The sequence below is a fragment of the Trachypithecus francoisi genome, unplaced genomic scaffold (assembly GCF_009764315.1).
Source record: "Trachypithecus francoisi isolate TF-2019V2 unplaced genomic scaffold, Tfra_2.0 Lachesis_group4, whole genome shotgun sequence".
NCBI classification, from domain to species: domain Eukaryota; kingdom Metazoa; phylum Chordata; class Mammalia; order Primates; family Cercopithecidae; genus Trachypithecus; species Trachypithecus francoisi.
The window spans coordinates 96,922,392-96,940,942 of NW_022681469.1; the positions used below are offsets into that span (position 1 = coordinate 96,922,392).

At 40.2% G+C, this 18,551-nt stretch overlaps 1 protein-coding gene across 1 annotated transcript in view; it reads right to left on the reverse strand.

The window, feature by feature from the left end:
• CUNH7orf31 (chromosome unknown C7orf31 homolog) overlaps nucleotides 1–18,551 on the reverse strand; it is a 44,596-nt gene that overhangs the window by 15,821 nt on the left and 10,224 nt on the right. The window contains exons 3-6 of the mRNA XM_033192181.1: nucleotides 16,786–16,962; nucleotides 9,345–9,416; nucleotides 6,333–6,362; nucleotides 2,806–2,987 (exon numbers count right to left, since the gene is read on the reverse strand). Of these exons, the coding sequence (XP_033048072.1) occupies nucleotides 2,806–2,987; nucleotides 6,333–6,362; nucleotides 9,345–9,416; nucleotides 16,786–16,962 (461 nt within the window). The remainder of the gene's footprint in view (nucleotides 1–2,805; nucleotides 2,988–6,332; nucleotides 6,363–9,344; nucleotides 9,417–16,785; nucleotides 16,963–18,551) is intronic.

The following is an 18,551-nucleotide window of genomic DNA, read 5'->3' on the forward strand; positions in this document are numbered from 1 at the left end:
ACTTGCTTACCAAAAAGGTATTGAAAGGGAACATCTTAAACAATATGGCTTCTTAGATTTTGTTTTATAATTTGATAAGCTTTACCAAACAGCATGGCTTGCTTTGCTCTCGTGATAAGTTTCAAGTTAAAGAATGTTCTGAACACCCATCTTCATATGTAATAAGAACAAGTGCAGGCGTTTATTGAACACTTACCATGTGTCAGTCACTGTACTGTTTTATATATATCATCACATGCAATTTTTAACATTACTATAAGAAAGGTACAGTTATTCCAACTTTAGTAAATGAGGAAATTGAAGCAGAGAGAGAATAAGTGATTTGTCCCCATCTCAAAGGTAGACTTCAAACTCAGGCAATCTGATTCTAGAGCCTGAACTCTTAACTTCCTTCCTTCTTCCCTCTCTCCCTTCCTTCCTTCCGTCCTTCCGTCCTTCCTTCCTTCCTTCCTTCCTTCCTTCCTTCCTTCCTCCCTCCCTTACTCTTTCTCTCTCTATTCCTTTCCCTTCCTTCTCCCTCCTCCCTCCCTCCCTCCCTTCCTTTTCTCTCTCTTTTTTTTTGAGACAGAGTCTCTCTGTCACCCAGGCTGGAGTGCAGTGGCATGATCTCAGCTCACTGTAACCTCTGCCTCCTGGGCTCAAGAGATTCTCATGCCTCAGCTGCCCAATTAGCTAGGACTACAGGCATGCGCCACCACGCCTGGCTAATTTTTGTATTTTTAGTAGAGACAGAGTTTTGCCATATTAGCCAGGCTGGTCTCGAACTCCTGGCCTCAAGTGATTTGCCCACTTTGGCCTCCCAAAGTGCTAGGATTACAGGCACAAACCACCACACTTGGCCCGTGCTTCTTATTACTAATAAAGAATAATTAAAACAAGTGAAAGAGTAGAAACCTAATGACATACTAATTCCTGGAAAGATTTTTTGATAAGGGTTGTTAGAGTATGCTCATCTTTAAAAAATTCCCTAATAGTGACTGAATGGTTGGAGAGAGGTAGAGGGTTGGAAGAGCAGGAAATTAAGAGGACAACTTGTGTTTTCAGTTCCTTATGTACTACTGCATTGAAAGTGTTTTTATGGGCTGGCCACGGTGGCTCATGCCTGTAATCCCAGCACTTTGTGAGGCTGAGGTGGGCAGATCACTTGAGGTCAGGAGTTCGAGACCAGCCTGGCCAACATGGTGAAACCCTGTCTCTACTAAAAATACAAAAACTAGGTGGGTGTGGTGACACACGCCTGTCGTCCCTGCTACTTGGGAGGCTGAGGCAGGAGAATCACTTGGACCTGGGAAGCAGAGGTTCCAGAAAGTGCCACTGCACTCTAGGCCTGGGCAACAGAGCAAGACTCTGTTTCAAAAAAAAAAAAAGTGTTGATATGAATTAAACACATATTTCTGTGATTTCTTGCTAACTATATGTACTTCACATAATTTCAGAAATTACTGAATTCAGGATTGAGAAAAAGAAATTTACTTTGACAATTTATGTAACAAAGTCATACAAATTTTACTTGTTGAGGTATCATACCTATCATTTCCTTTAGAACATTTATAGCTCTTTTGCACAGCACCATCTCTCCCCACTTCTGCTGTGTAGCTAAGCATGGTGCCCAACACTAACAGCCAGTACACTTGATACAGATTTCACTGCCTTTTTCCAATGCTGCCTGGTCTGAGAGGCAATGGGAAAGTTAAGCATGGTACACACATACGGCAGTGATTATATGCTAGCAGGGTAAGGGAATAACTGCTAACATTTATCTCTGTTATTTGATAAGTGGGTACTATTAATAATATTCCCATTTTGCAAACTGGGAAGCAGAACAGAGAAGTTCAGAAACTCTCCCATGGACCACAGGTGAGTAAGTGGCAGATCCAGAATTCTACTCATGCATCTGACTCCAGAATCCATGCTCTTACATACTCCACTATGCTAGCTTTCAAAATGTTACTGTCTGCTAATAAGACACTGAGGTTGAGGCTGATGATGGCAATATTCTGTCCTTGCATTTTGGTCCAAATATTCATGTGTAGAGGAACTGCAGGATAGGACAATTCTTGAGTCTTTTCTACCTCACCTAAGTGCACGCAACAAATAGTTGCCTTTGCCTGCCATGTGTCATTTTCATCCCTCTCTCTTGAGTGTTTTCACTCTTTCTCCAGAGGTGGCCTCTCTGTTTACGCACATGCGTAGGTATCCTCAGCAAAGACCAAAGTGTCTAGTGTGGGAGAGATTTGATGACTAGCGTACGGGATTCCTGTCCTCTCTGATAAAACACATTCACAAAGACTCCAAGGTTTGCAGCTGGGAGAACGTGCTCCAGGGTGTGAAGAAGGACTGAACAAACTCCTCTCATTGCTTTCTGCATCTTATTTTAATGGGGATCTTTCAATTCTATCACTGCTGCTGCACCCACATCCAGACTCTATGATTGATCCAAACACTGTTCCTTGTGCTGATCACCTGGGCTAGGATGAAATTTTTAAAAACTAAACCATGAGAGCAGGACATAAATAAAAATAGAAGTGGAATAAAAACCACCAATTCTACAACGTTTTGGTTTCTGATTCTAACATGGGAGGCTGTGTCTAGGGGAAAGTTTGGGAGCACCTGCAGAGTGTCCAATTTGATGGGTCGGTGGTGGCGCTCCAGCTGATTGTAAAGTTGCAGCTGAGAACAAGTTTCCTAATCTACTGAGTCACACATTTGTGACTTGAGTCCTTTGTGCTCCTTGCTTTAATTTTATTATTGAAGAAACCCCAATAATAAGAATTAATACAGTTCTGATTCTAGATCACATTTTACCTCTTGTCTTCAAAACTGTTGAATCATAAGCCTTGGATGGCACCGTGGGAGGAAAGGGCTGCTGGGTGCGGGCTTTAATGCCTGTGTAGAGGTCCTCAGGTGACGTGAAGGTGGGGAACATGGCGCCGCGACAGGTGTGTGTGTGGTAGGGGTGTTCAATTGGATATGGCAAGCAGATCTCTCTAAGATTTATTGAGGAAACAAAACAAAATGAAAACAACAGAAAGAAGTATGATTGAAAAAATTAATCACCAAATATTTATTGGGACCTTTTTTTTAATGGCAGAAACTGTTCTAATGCTGGGGGACAGGACAGTGAGTCGATGTCCCTGTGCTCATGGAGTTGGCATTCTCTTGGAATGTATACCATAAAACAGGGCATTTTCTTAATTTTGCTAGATAAAACTAAATTTAATTTTAAAATAAATCATGCTCAATTCTTTATCAGTGAATAAGTTTCATAATTGGTATAAAAAATATAAAGCAGAAAATAAATGAGTTTTGTGTTTTTAGAATGGTATATAGGAAGAATTTCTAGTTGCTTTTAATTACTGTGTCTTATTTTAAGAGGCTCCCAGGAATTGTTTTGGGCATTCTGCTTCAGCAAAGTGATCTCTAACCATCTTGGAATGACCTTTCAACCCAGGGCATCTGTTTCTTTAAGCAATCAATCAACAAAATATACTTCCTGTTTATATACACAGTACTGCTTCAAAATAGAAAAGCCAAAAACTGTTAGCACACTGAAGGAAAAAATAAACACGTTAAAGAGACCGTAGGGATATAATTTTCCTATTATTTGGAAAATTGGCAGAGGTTAAAAAAAAAAAAAAAAAAAACCATGTGGGAGCTGTCTAAACCAGAAGAAAAGCAAAATTAGGAAGTCCATGGGATAGAGAAATGTTATTCATAACAAGAAAATTAAGTAGAAAAAAGCAAGACCAAGTGTTATGTGTTGAATTTCTCCCCTCCACCCCCATCCATATATTGAAGTCCTAATCTCCAGGGCCACATACTGTAACCTTGTATGGAAATAGGGTCATTACAGATATACTTAGTTAAGACCAAGTTACTCCATACTGGAGCAGAGTGGACCCCAACCCAATACTCCTGGTATCCTTTTAAGAAAGGGAAAGTTGGACACAGACAAACACCCAAGAAGAATGCCATGTGAAGATGAGGCAGAGATTGGGATGATGCATCTATAAGCCAAGGAGCACCAAAGATCACCAGCAAAGCCCAAAAGCCAGGGGAGAGGCATGGGACAGAGTCTCTATCACAGTCCTCAGAAGGAACTAACCCGGCTGACGCCTTGATCTCAGACTTCCGGCTGCCCACCTTGGAACTTGCCAGGCTACAAGCAGAAAGGTGAATCGAAGAAATATGACCTAACAAAAAGGACTTTACTTTTCAAACTGTTTATGAAGAGAATTTGAAAAGCCCAAGACAAGGGTTCTTCACGTCGTCGTTTTTTTAAAAATAGAAAAACCAAAAAAACCTAGACATTAATTTTAATAGCCTTTTGAATAGGTCTTTAGCTGAAACACAACTTTTTAAATGGCAGCTTAATACTTTCTGTTAAGCTTGATAGAGGACTCCAGTGGCACGGAGGACACTGGGTGCTCAGATCTCAGCTTCTAACACCTGTCTCCAATCAAAGGAGCCAGGGTTTCTGGGAGTTATTATTATTATTATTATTATTGAGATGGAGTCTTGCTCTGTCACCCAGGCTGGAGTGCAATGGCGCGATCTTGGCTCACTGCAACCTCTGCCTCCCGGGTTCAAGCGATTCTCCTGCCTCAGCCTCCCGAGTAGCTGGGATTACAAGCACTTGCCATGCCAGACTAATTTTTTGTATCTTCAGTAGAGACAGGGTTTCACCATGTTGGCCAGGCTGGTCTTGAACTCCTGAGCTTGTGATCTGCCTGCCTTGGCTTCCCAAAGTGCTAGGATTACAGGTGTGAGCCACTGTGCCCGGCCACTCTGGGAGCTATTATATAAGATGAGCCTGGATTATCTTAGAGTGACAGAAAGAAAGGAAATGCTAAAAGGAAAAAAAAAAAAAAAAAAGCCAAAACCCTACAATGATGGGGAAATGTCAAAGGAATATAGGAGCGAACTCAAAGAGCTCCTCATTGCCAATCGTAGTAACAAAAGAAAGTGGTATTGGATTGCTACCTAAGTACTAAAGTACAAAATAAATGTCCATGAGTCTATACTGAGAGAAATAAGTGATTGAATAAATAAATAAATGGAGTGGAGTAGATACATCTCCCATGTATCTATTCTAGAATGCCAAATAATTTATGAGGGTACTCTGCTTTCAAGAAGGTGGAGTATAAATCCAGATACCTTAAGTGTGGGCTGCACACAGTCACACAGAGAGCTTCTTCTAGAGTGCAGTGTGGAAAGGAGGGAAGAAACAGTGTGTGTGCAGCGGGGAAACCTGCTGAGGACACCTCTGTGGGGCGGTCAGGGTTAGCATTACCAGGGATAGATCATGCTGATGGCATGTACCCTTGCTACGATGGCATGAAAACAGCACTTTAGCTCTGTAGTCTTCCTTCCGCAAATACGTCATCCCACTCTAACCATAAGAAAAGTATCAGTCAAAGCCCAATTTGGGGGCATTCTACAAAATATTTAACTAATAATCCTAATCATTGTCAAGGTCATTAAAACAAGGGAAGTCTGAGAAACTGTCACAGCCAAGAGGAACTTAAGGAGAGATGATGACTAAATGTAATGCGGTACTCTGGATGGGATCCTGGGACAGAAGGACATGAGGGAAAAACTGAGGAAATCTGGATAAAGCATGGATAAAGCATGGGTCATTGTAATGCATCAGCAATGGTTCATTAATTGTGACAAATGTTCCATATTAATGTGAGATGTTAACAATAGGGGAAACTGCGTGTGATGTATATGGGAACTCTCCACACTATCTTCACAATAATTCTATAAATCTAAAATTATATGAAAATAAAACGTACTAAAAAAGATTTGCAGGGGATATAATAGGAGAGAAATAAAAGTAATGCTACCCTGGACTTGCACCAGCCTTTCCTTCCCACTATTAAAACATAGTTTTCAGGCCAGGCACTGTGGCTCACACCTGTAATCCAGTACTTTGGAAGGCCGAGGTGGGCAAATCACTTGAGTCCAGGGGTTCAAGACCAGTCTGGGTGACATGGAAAGAATCCATCTCTACAAAAATTACAAAAATTAGTCAGGCATAGTGGTGCACACCTGTAGTCCCAGCTACTTGGGAGGTGGAAGGATCACCTGATCCCAGGGAGGTCAAGGCTGCAGTGAGCTGTGATGGCACCACTGTACTCCAGCCTGGGCAACAAAGTAAGACTCCGTCTCAAAAACAAAAACAAAAACAAAACAAAACAAAACAATAAACAAAAGAAAAGTTTTCATGGAAAGTCTCACTTGTTGTTTTCACACTTCTGAGACATAAGAAATGTCAATGTTTTTTCTTTGATTATAACAGAGAAGGAAAATATAAGTTATTTACTTACCTTACTGTTGAATTTGGCGGTTTGGGTATCCTAGAATAAAAACAGGAAATAAGTTCTAACTTATATTAAGGGCTTTTAAAGGTTTATATTCCTATTAGAAACTTGATTAATGATATAGGCTGGGCATGGTGGCTCACGCCTGTAATCCCAGACCTTTAGGAGGCCAAGGTAGGCGATTGCTTGAGCTCAGGAGTTTGAGACCAGCCTGGGCAAAATACAAAATAGAAAAATACCAAAAATACCAAAAATACAAAAAGAAAATTAGCTAGGCATGGTGGTGCATGCCTGTAATCCCAGCTACTCAGGATTACCCAGGAGGAGGAAGTTGCTGGGTGACAGAGCAAAAGTCTGCCTTAAAAAAAAAAAAAAATAATAATGATGAACCCCATTTTCAAACCGTAATGCCATTAAGATAACGTTCTTGATTAACTTTCTGGATCCCTGAATATTGACAAGACAGAGATGTTGTTTCCTTATCTCAGTTGTCTGTTAATTTTTCCATCCATTTATTCTAACCTCAGTCCTGCTCACCACTGTTTCTGCATTTTCCATTTGCAGTGAAGATACATGGGATGACTACTTCTTTTTTTTTTTTTTGAGACGGAGTCTCGCTCTGTCGCCCAGGCTGGAGTGCAGTGGCCGGATCTCAGCTCACTGCAAGCTCCGCCTCCTGGGTTCACGCCATTCTCCTGCCTCAGCCTCCCGAGTAGCTGGGGCTACAGGCGCCCGCCACCTCGCCCGGCTAATTTTTTGTATTTTTAGTAGAGACGGGGTTTCACTGTGTTCGCCAGGATGGTCTCGATCTCCTGACCTCATGATCCGCCCACCTCGGCCTCCCAAAGTGCTGGGACTACAGGCGTGAGCCACCGCACCGGGCCGGGATGACTACTTCTAATGATAAGACAACTTTGGTTCTTTCTGACTTTTACTCTCATAATCAGGCAGTAGCCAAAGTGCTCTGAGGAAGCCCGACATTATACATGTGGTGCAATTTCATGGTCTAAAGTGACCCGAGTGTGGCCCGGCTGGAGAGGATATTTAAGTACTATGTGTGCTTTCTACCTTTACTCAGGGTTGCTGATATCTCATGATAGTAAATGTTGCCCGGTCAGCAGAGAGAGAATAGAACAAAACGGACCAAGTTCCTGGAAGCATGCCTTTTCTGAAGCAGTTCAGTCCAAGGCTGTGCATTTACTAATTACTCCGAACCTTGCATGCCAAGAAATAATCCTGCAGACCTGGAAAAAGGTCGACTAAAGACGGGTAATCATCCATCTACATTGGATTTCAACAATTCGTTTCAGCCTATGCAAATAAAATTGTGAAAGACTTCAGGCGTGAAAAATGAACAGAATGTTATCAATTTGATAGTAAAAGTCAGTAAAATTGAATACACTTTAATTTTTTAGATGTTCCTCCATGCTAGCAGATATTCCCTAGAAAGTGGCATGTAAGCCATATAAATTTATTATCCTGTAATGTATTATAAACACGAGATTCCCATGAACTATAAAAGTTTATATCTTTTTACATTTCAACTCTAAATCTGCGGGCATGGAACTAGAAAAGCATGTTCTGTCTTCCATTGACATCACTGAGTTGGAGAGATGGTGGGGGCACAAAGGGCAGGGAAGTGATGAATATATGAATCCAAGGAATCTAGAGTTGTTATTAATAGATTGGCAACTATATATAACATAATATATATAATATATAATTAAGCTAGCATCTAAAATTATTCTCATGTGACAAATTCCACTACAATATTGATAAGCATATGCCTAAAATTGATTTGATTTGAAATGGAAAAAAAACAATTTAAATTTAAAATATAAAATTTTTTAAAACTTCAAGATTTGAAAAGATAAAATGAAAGTAACAAATGCTGAGACACCTCTTCCTTGACCTAAATCAGTCCATTAATTTTACTGCCATCCTTCACATCTGCTTTGCAAAATTCACTTATCCCAAAGGGATAAACCAAGACAACCACAAATTTTGTCTTTTTGGCGCCATCTAGTGGCTAACTTGTATATTAAATTTTTACCTATCAACAACTAGTACTTCTTAATAAATAAGTGATAGTTTCATTACTACTTCAATGCTGTCGTGTTTAATATTTATTTGTTTGTTTGCCTGTTTGAGACGGAGTTTTGCTCGTGTCCCCCAGATTGGAGTGCAATGGCGCGATCTTGGCTCACTGCAACTTTCGCCTCCTGGGTTCAAGTGATTCTCCTGCCTCAGCCTCCCGAGTAGCTGGGATTACAGGCGCCTGCCATCATGCCCAGCTAATTTTTGTATTTTCAGTAGAGACAGGGTTTCGCCATGTTGGCCAGGCTGGTCTTGAACTCCTGACCTCAGGTGATCCACTCGCCTCAGCCTCCAAAGTGTTGGGATTACAGGCGTGAGCCACTGCGCCCAGCTGTGTTTTATTTTTATCTAAAAATAAAAATGTATGCTTTTGTAATGTACATGACAAACTATTTAAAAGCATAATAAAATAATACACTTGAAAAGAATACCTTTAAGTGATGGCTAAATTAACAAGTATGGCTTATGTTAAAAAAGATACTTAGGAAGTGTTATTAGGAGTTATTTGCAGATGATAAAAAAAACTCTATCCTCGTAAAATTCTGGTTGCAAATTTGTTGAGGGCCACTATGGCGTTTTCTATTGATATTTCAATAAATGTAACAGATTCTTACTAGGTTACATAAGTAGGTCAAAGGCAGGGAAATGGACCAAGATAACCTTTAGGAATCCCTTTGAACATTACTATTCATCAGCTCCTGTTTTTTTCTTGATTTTTTTAAACACTAAAACTAGTGGTTTGTTATTTTTTTGCTTTTGTTTGTTTGATCTTGGTTTCTGGCATTAATTGTCTCTATTTTAAAAAAGGAATAATTTTTTTCCCTAAAAGTCCCCATTTAGGGCTTTAAAAATGTCTCATACAACTCATTTCCACTTAAAAATGTTATTTGATTTTATATAAGGAAAAAAACCCAGACTTACAAAGAATCATTTCCATAGAGATCACTTTTTTTGTTCTGGGTCAAATAATAAAATTGTTCAATAGGAAGCTTTCTGAAAAGAAAGAAAAGATTAAATTAAACATGTTTTAAAATTAACAGAATATAATGGTGAGATAGTAAAAGACAAATAGATTAATAATACATCCACATATATGTAGAAATTCAATATATGAAAACATGTCATTTTATTTTATTTATTATTATTTTATAATAAATAGAGATGAGGTTTTACTATGTTGCTCAGGCTTATCTTGAACTCCTGGGCTCAAGAGATCTTCCTGCCTTGGTCTCTCAAAATGCTGGGATTATAGGCATGAGCTACTGTGCCTGACCAAAGGTGTCATTTTAAACCAGGGGAAAAAAGATGTAGTTTTCTTTTTTAAAATTTTAAAAGTTTTTATTTATTTTATTGATTGATTTTTGTTTTTAGAAACACAGTCTTGCTATGTTGCCCAGGCTAGTCTCAAACTCCTGGCCTCAAATGATTCTTCTGCCTCAGACTCCCAAAGTGCTGGGATTACAGGCATGAGCCACCACACCCAGCCAGAATATATTTTTTAATATAGAAAAAATGCAGTATTCATTTGAAAAATAATCCATTTCTATTTACACTATTCAGAAAGATAATTTCAGATGGATTTAAAAATCCAAAGAATTTAGAGAAAAACCTATACAAAAACAAAATGTATAGGAATATGCTTTTTCTTTGGTGGTAGGAAGGACCTTTAAAACAATAACTTTATTTTAAAAGTCAAAAACCTGAAAGAAAATTTGATCATCAGATTTAATTATAAGGCCAGGAGCTCACACCTATAATCTTAGCACTGTGGGAGGCCGAGGTGGGCAGATGACTTGAGGCCAGGAGTTTGAGACCAGCCTGGCCAACAAAGTGAAACTCCATCTCTACTAAAAATAGAAAAAAATTTGTTGGGCGTGTTGGTGCATGCCTGTACTCCCAGCTACTCAGGAGGCTGCGGCATAAGAATTGCTTAAACCTGGGAGGCAGAGGTTGCAGTGAACTGAGACCATGCCACTGCACTCCAGCCTGGGCAACAGAGTGAAACTCTGTCTCAAACAAAAAAGAATAAATAAAAATTTTAAAAAATAAAAAATAAAAAAAAAAACCCAAATTTAATTTTCAGACAAAACCCATAAAAGTTTAAATAAAATAAAAATTAGAAGAATTACTTGCAAATATTAGCAAAGATAACACATAAAGGATTGTTTCCAGAACATAAAGAACCAACAAGAATCTATAAGTAAAATACAAACAATAAAAATGGGTGAAGAATAAACATAGAAAAGGAAATGTGAATGGCCATACCTAAAAGATAAGGAAAGTACTCAACCCAACTAGTAAGCACTGAAATACATTCTCATAACCATGATACCCTTTATACTCATTAGATGGGTAAAAACTATACATTTTGATAATATAGATGGCTGAGAGTGTGAGGAAATGAATACTTTTAGACACTACCATGACAATATAAATCATTTGGGTTACATGCACTAAAATTTAAAAAAATCCCTATACTGTGACCCACTTAGGATCTGGCATTTATTTATTTATTTAACTTTTTTTTGAGATGGAGTTTTGCTCTGTCACCCACGCTGGAGTGCAATGGCATGATCTCGGCTCACTGCAACTTCCATCTCCTGGGTTCAAGTGATTCTCCTGCCTCAGCCTCCCGAGTAGCTGGGATTACAGGCGCCCACCATCATACCTGGCTAATTTTTGTAGAGATGGTTTCACCATATTGGCCAGGCTGGTCTCGAACTCCTGACCTCAGGTGATCCGCCCACCTCAGCCTCCCAAAGTGCTGGGATTACAGGCGTGAACCACTGCGCCCAGCTGGATTTGCCTTTTAGAAACCTTTGAGCATGAGCTCAAGAAGCTTTGTACAAGGATGCTTTTTAAATGTGGTTAATGTATAAAGAAACACAGAGAGAAAAGAAACAATACATGATGGCTAAACTATGATGCATCCATATTGTAGAATACTGTGAGAAATTAAAAAGAATGATGTAGATCTATGTTTATCTGCATTTACAGGCATGTGACCATTTCTAGATTGTACAGAGAAAAAAAACCCAAATTGCCTAATACTATGTATCAAGTGATTCCACATATATATGAAATAACACTGTACATTTTCAATGGATACATGTATAATAGTGTAAGTGCATAACAAAAGGCATGGAAGGAGACACCAAAATGGTAACAGTAGTTCTCCTCTAGGAAGGAGAGTGAGACTGCAGGGTAGTAGTCAAAAGAGTACAGACCTCATCTGTAACCTTTTCATGTTTTCATGTATACTATGCTCACCTGCAACTTGTGGCTGCCCAATTATCTTTTGAACATGCAGCCTACATTTTTTTTTTTTTTTTTTTTTTTTTGTGATGGAGTCTCACTCTGTTGCCTAGGCTAGAGTGCAGTGGTGCAATCTCGGCTCATCGCAACCTCTGCCTCCCAGGTTCAAGCAATCCTCTTGCTTCAGCCTCCTGAGTAGCTGGGATTACAAGCACCTGCCACCATGCCTGTCTAATTTTTTTGCATTTTTGGTAGAGATGGGGTTTCACCATGTTGGCCAGGTTGGTCTCAAACTCCTGACCTCAGGTGATCCACCCGCCGCGGCCTCCCAAAGTATTGAGATTACAGGTGTGAGCCACCGCGCCTGGCCCCAGCCTACATTTTTGTAGTGCGTGTACCGTGAATGTCATCTACCCAATGCAGATTCCAAGAAACTTGCTTTTTCCAGCCTCCGAATGGCCCTGGAGCGTGAGGGTTATTTGTATCCCACAAGAATGCTCACCTAGAGAACCCCACCACTGAGGACGTTCTCAATAATTAGGCAGATACAACGACCAGCTCTGTGCGTGTCAGGTTTTCTCGTCACTCCGGTGCTTGCTCAGTGGCTTCGTAACGAAGTGATCATGGCGGCACACAGAAATTATCACACATGGACTCAGCAACATGAACTTCCCTCACTAAGACTCACCTGGCTGTTGGCGCATTTGAGTTTGCCAGCAGAAGTGACCAATCCTAAGCGCTTGATAGGGTGACCTATCCCTGGATGTACTAGTCAGCCATCTGGTGGTAGGATAATTACACTGAACCCCTTCCATCATCAAAGAGATAAGATTAGACACTTCTTCAAAATAGGGATTTCCCTTCCCTTCTCACCATGCCTCTGCAAGTAACATCATCAGTAAACTTACTAAATGTCTCATTTGTTGCCATGCCGTCTTAAATAATATTATTTTTGATTAAGGAACTCAATTTACCACAAAAGACATTGGGCAACAGTTGGTTGCATTCAAATGATTCACCATATATACAGAATGTCATATTTTGCCATACTTACAGAACATTAGAATGGCTTACTGAATATTCAATTATGGCTGAGTGTTGTCCTAAAGAGTGTGGGACACGCTCTGAACCAGTGACCAACATGCTCTGAACCAGATTCCCCCTTAGCCAGAATGCATGGTCTGAAAACCAAAGGATGGAAGTGGGAATGGTGCCTCTTACTGTTATACTTATGGTTACACTTGGGAAAATTTGACTCCCTCCCCAGCCACCTTGAGCTTTTGTGGTTTAGAGGTCAAGGGAGAAAGGCTTCCATCCGGGGATACAACAGTGGTCCCAATTGCATTGGAAGCTGAATTGATGATGATGTGGTAATTTTGGGCAGGATGACTGATCCTGAATATCAAGGGCCAGAAGATATTATACAATAATGGGGGAAAGGAGTATTTCTGGAACCTAGGGAACCTTTTGAACACCTGGTATTGTCTTCAGTAGCATGGAGTTAATGAAACACTATAGCAGCCTCACACAGGCAGAACCACTAAGAGCTAAGATCTCTCAGAACATACTTTGGGGTTGTTCTATCAAGTAGCATACTCCCACCAGCTCAGGTATTGGCTGAGGGCAAGGGAACTGGGAATAGGTAGTGAAGGAAGGAAATTATTATTATTTATAAAAGCATTTTTAATTTCAATAGCTTTTGGGGAATGGGTGGTGTTTGGTTACATGAATAAATTCTTTACTGGTAATTTCTGAGATTTTGGTGTAATCATCACCCAAGTAGTGTACACTGTACCCAATGTGTAGTCTTTCATCCCTCACCCCTTTCCCAACCTTCCTCCCGAGTCCCCAGAGTCCACTGTATCATTCTTATGCTTTTGTATCCTCATAGCTTAGCTCCAACTTATAGGTGAGAACATACAATGTCTGATTTTCCATTCCTGAGTTACTTCACTTAGAATAATGGTCTCCAACTCCCTCCAGGTTGCTGTGAATGCCGTTATTTCATTTCTTTTTATGGCTGAGTAGTATTCCATGGTATATCCATGCCACATTTTCTCCATCTACTTGGTTAATGGGCACTTGGGCTGGTTCCATATTTTTGCAATTGTGAATTGTGCTGCTATAAACATGTATGTGCAAGTGTCTTTTTCATATAATGACTTCTTTTCTGGAGGAAGGAAATTATAACACCAATGATAGCCTCATGACCAGGTGCAGGAATGAGGACAATAGTCGCTTCTCCTATTTTCTTCCTTGCTGTGTATTCTGCCTTATGTATCTTCTTTTTTCCTCTTCATTTTCCTTATTATTTCATATAGGATGCATTGGTGATAGTTAGCTTTATTAGAGGGCATGGGTATAGAATATTGGGACAAGATTACAGCTGAACTAGACAGGAGTGAGCACTTGGAGTTGGATATAGCAAAGTTGGAAACTGCTTTCCTTTGGCCTCTGCTTTTGGGGAGGTGAGTGTATTTTCATTTGTATGAAAATTGTTGTTTTTTTTTTTTTTTTTTGACAGAGTCTTACTCTGTTGTCCAGGCTGCAGTGCAGTGGCACAATCTTGGCTCACTACAACCTCCGCCTCCTGGGTTCAAGTGATTCTCCTGTCTCAGCCTCCTGACCTCGTGATCCGCCCACCTTGGCCTCCCAAGGTGCTGGGATTACAAGAGTGAGCCACCACGCCCAGCTGCATTTCCTTACATTGAAGCAACAGTTCTCCAACTTTGCTGCATGTTGGAATTATCTGAGGTATCTTGTTAAAATGCAGATTCTGTTTCAGTAAATCTGGGTGGAGGCTGAGATGTGGCATTCACCATTTCCTAGGTGATGCTGATGCTGCTGGCCCAGGTACCGTGTATTGAATAGAAAAGCATGTTATTGTTGCTGCTGTTGTTTAGAGTGACAGTCCACTGGCACTCAAGACTATCATCCTTACAATACCCTCTCTACATTTTGCTAGTTTCCCACATTTGGAACACCCCACTTCCCAGCATTCCTAGCAGCCAGGGTGCAAATGTGCCCTAAGTTCTGCCAATCATCCCCATCTATACTAGACTTTGATTTGACTGTGAGTAGTCTGAGAACATGAGCTCCATGAGGCGCATCCAAACTGCCAATAAGGTGGCAGCAGAGGTGTCCAGTTAAAGAGGCACTTCCTCCCTGATGAGGCCAGTCCTGGGAGTGAGTTGGCCACTATTCCTGGATGCTGAACAATGAGCCTATTTCTCTAGGCATCCCACAGTTTTGTGAGCTAATCTAATATCCTCCCATAATCTTGTTCTTTTCTCTTTTTTTTTTTTCTGAGGCAGAGTTTCACTCTTGTTGCCCAGACTGGAGAGCAATGGTTAGTTTAAGAAGAACAGGATTGGCCGGGCGCGGTGGCTCACACCTGTAATCCCAGCACTTTGGGAGGCCGAGGCAGGTGGATCACCTGAGGTCAGGAGTTCGAGACCAGTCTGATCAACATGGAGAAACCCTGTCTCTACTTAAAATACAAAATTAGCCGGGCATGGTGGGGCACACCTGTAATCCCAGCTAGGCTGGGAGGCTGAGGCAGAAGAATTGCTTGAACCCAGAAGGGGGAGGTTGCAGTGAGCTGAGATCACGCCACTGCACTCCAGCCTGGGCAACAAGAGTGAAACTCCATCTCAAAAAAAAAAAAAAAAAAAATTAAGAGATATGCCAGGTATAACTGGCATTCTAAGTGGAACAAGTATTCTCTCTCTCCCTGCACATTCAGTAAGAGATCATGCACCAATCTCATTTCGAAGTAGATTGCCCTTAAGAAACAAGTCTTTGGCTTTCTTTTTACACACTAGAATTCTGTATGAATACTTCTAATTCTTACAAAACATTGTGCATTTTTTAATATTTAAATTTTGGGAGGGCAGTAGCTGTAAATTCCATACAGAGCTATCTCCCCAGTCTCTAGAACAATGCTTCCTATACTTAAATTACAGAGCAGATAAATGAATAAACAGATGCATAAATAAAATGAACAGATAAAAAGAAGTTGGGGTGTTGGAGTCAATAAATCTGGACTCAAATCCCTATTTAACAACTTTATAATCGTCTGACCCAAGGAAAGGTGCTGAATCTCTCGGGTCTGTTTATTCATTGTAAAACAAGGATGGCAGTATCTGCTTCACAAAGAGATTACAGTTCCATGAGAGCATGGGCTTAAACACATCTGCTGAGTGAATGAATGAACATGAGGTCCTCACTATCTATAATGTGTGTTGATGTCTGAATCTTTCTAATTGGCCTGTGACTGTCAGGCCTTTTTATTTGTCGCTTTTTATTGCTTTTCTAAGGCTTTGACAAGGTCACCGGCGGCACATGTCCCTGTTGTTAATGTTTCTCTCTCTTGCTGTGGCTTGTCTTCCTTAATTTATTTCTTTTACCTGCTTTAGAACAAAAAATTAGTTAACTAAAGTGTTCATGAGCCAGATAATCAGGATTGTTAGATAAAGCAGGGGGAAGCAGGCTCTGTGCCAAGTGTATGATAGACTCTGCTCTGAGTAAATGTCTTAATCCTTAGGAAATATTTAATATGACATTTGCTATTCAAATTTTTTTTTTGCTTTCTCTTGAATTTTAATGTGTTTTGAATAGAGTTGCTGAGTGACTTTAAGATTTATAGACTATTATTGAAAGGTTTTAACACTCGAAAACAATGCCCAGCAGAGTCTAGTGATTATCAAGAAGACTGACAAATTACAAATCAAAAGTTCCAAAAACCAAGAGCATCTGTACAAATTAGGCCAGGTCTTCGCTCAAAAATATTTAACATTTAATTGTTTTTCTCTCTTTCTATCTCAGGAACATTTCCATTTAGATTTAGGTAAGATATGATAAGTAAGTAAAGGAATTAAATGAATAAAAATTTCTGATCACAATATTTTAACATCACTAAGGACAGCAAAAACCATTCATTTATTATTATTTCACAACTAGAAATTAGTCTTTCATTCTGTGTCTTTTCATAAATAGTAAAAGAAATAACTTTGAAGACAGATTTAAGCAAACAAAGGACTCACAATAGAAATAAAGAAAAATGGATAATAAAGACCTTTCTGTGAATGGCAGAAAGTTTATTTACCTTGGCCAGGTTTCTCCACCAAATCCGTAATGCTGATGTCCTTTGCCCATGACACGAGGAGGCTCACACTTTGGCCTGTGGTCCTCGGGGAGTGAAATCGGTATTATCCCACCATACTCTCTTTCAGCGCCCCAAGGAAGCCTACATTGTTGAAGTGACTCCCTTAATTCCTGATATCTGTGGAAAAAGACAGACTTTAAACAGCCTCAGCAACAAAACAGATGCACAAAACTGCATAACGGATTGCATAAAATTCCTACCACTTCACAAGAATTTTTAGATTAAATCTTCAGAACACAGAATTCTCAGTGTCAGGTAGATTATGATACTGGTTACTTAGGCATCATGGGACTGCTGAAAGAATGAGGTTAAATTTCGGAGGACTTACAGATTATCCTTTTTTTGGTCATCAGTTGTAGTGTGCTTATCTTTTATTTTTTAAATTTTATTTATTTATTTTTTTGAGACAGGGTCTCACTCTGTTGCCCAGGCTGGAGTGCAGTGGCATGATCTTGGCTCACTGTAGCCTCTGCCTCCTGGGTTCAAGCAATTCTCCCACCTCAGCCTCCCGAGTAGCTGGGATTACAGGGGCGTGCCACCATACCCAGGTAATTTTTGCATTTTTAGTGGAGACAGGGTCTCATCACGTTGGCCAGGTTGGTCTCAAATTCCTGACCTCAGGTGATCCACCTGCCTCGGCCTCCCAAAGTGCTTGAGATTACAGGTGTGAGCCGCTGCGTCTGCCCATGTGTTTATTTTTAAAAACAGCTTTATTGAGATTGAATTAACTTGCCACACAATTCATCCATTTAAAGTGTACAATTCAGGCCAGGTGCAGTGGCTCATACCTATAATCCCAGCACTTTGGGAGGCTGAGGCAGGAGGACTACTTGAGCTCAGGAGTTCAAGACCACCCTGGGCAACACAGCAAGACCCTGTCACTATTTTATAAATTTATAATTAATTAAAAAATAAAGTGTATAATTCAATGGCCTTAAAGTTTATTCACAGATAAGTGTGAGCATCCCCACAGTCAACTTTACAACATTTTCATCATCTCAAGAATACCCTGTATTCCTAAGCCATTATCCCCTATACTCCGCACCCTCAGTCTATCCCTTGGCAACTATTACACTAATCTACTTTCTGTAGATTTGCCTATTCTGGACATTTCCTGTAAACAGAATAATATAACACGTGGCCTTTTGTGATGGGCTTCTTTGACTTGGGATAATGATATTTTCAAGGTTCATCCATTTTGTAGTATGTGTCCATACTTCATTCCATTTATTTATTTATTTTTAAGATGGAGTTTCGCTCTTGTTGCCCAGGCTGGAGTGCAATGGCGTGATCTTGGCTCACTGCAGCCTCTACCTCTCGGGTTCAAGTGATTCACCTGCCTCAACCTCCCGAGTGCCTGGGATTACAGCTGCCCGCCACCACGCTTGGCTAATTTTTTGTATTTTTAGTGGAGACATGGTTTCACCATGTTGGCCAGATTGGTCTTGAACTCCTGACCTCAGGTGAGCCCCCCCGCCTCGGCCTCCCAAAGTGTTAGGATTACAGGCGTGAGCCACAGCACCCAGCCCTTCATTCCTTTTAATGGCTATGTAATAGTCTACCATATAGATATATCATGTTTTGTTTCACCATTTATCAGTTGATGGACATTTGGGTTATTTTCACCTTTTACTCTTGTGAATAATACTGCTATGAATATTCATGTTCAAATTTTGGTTTGAATACCTGTTTTTAATTCTTTGGGG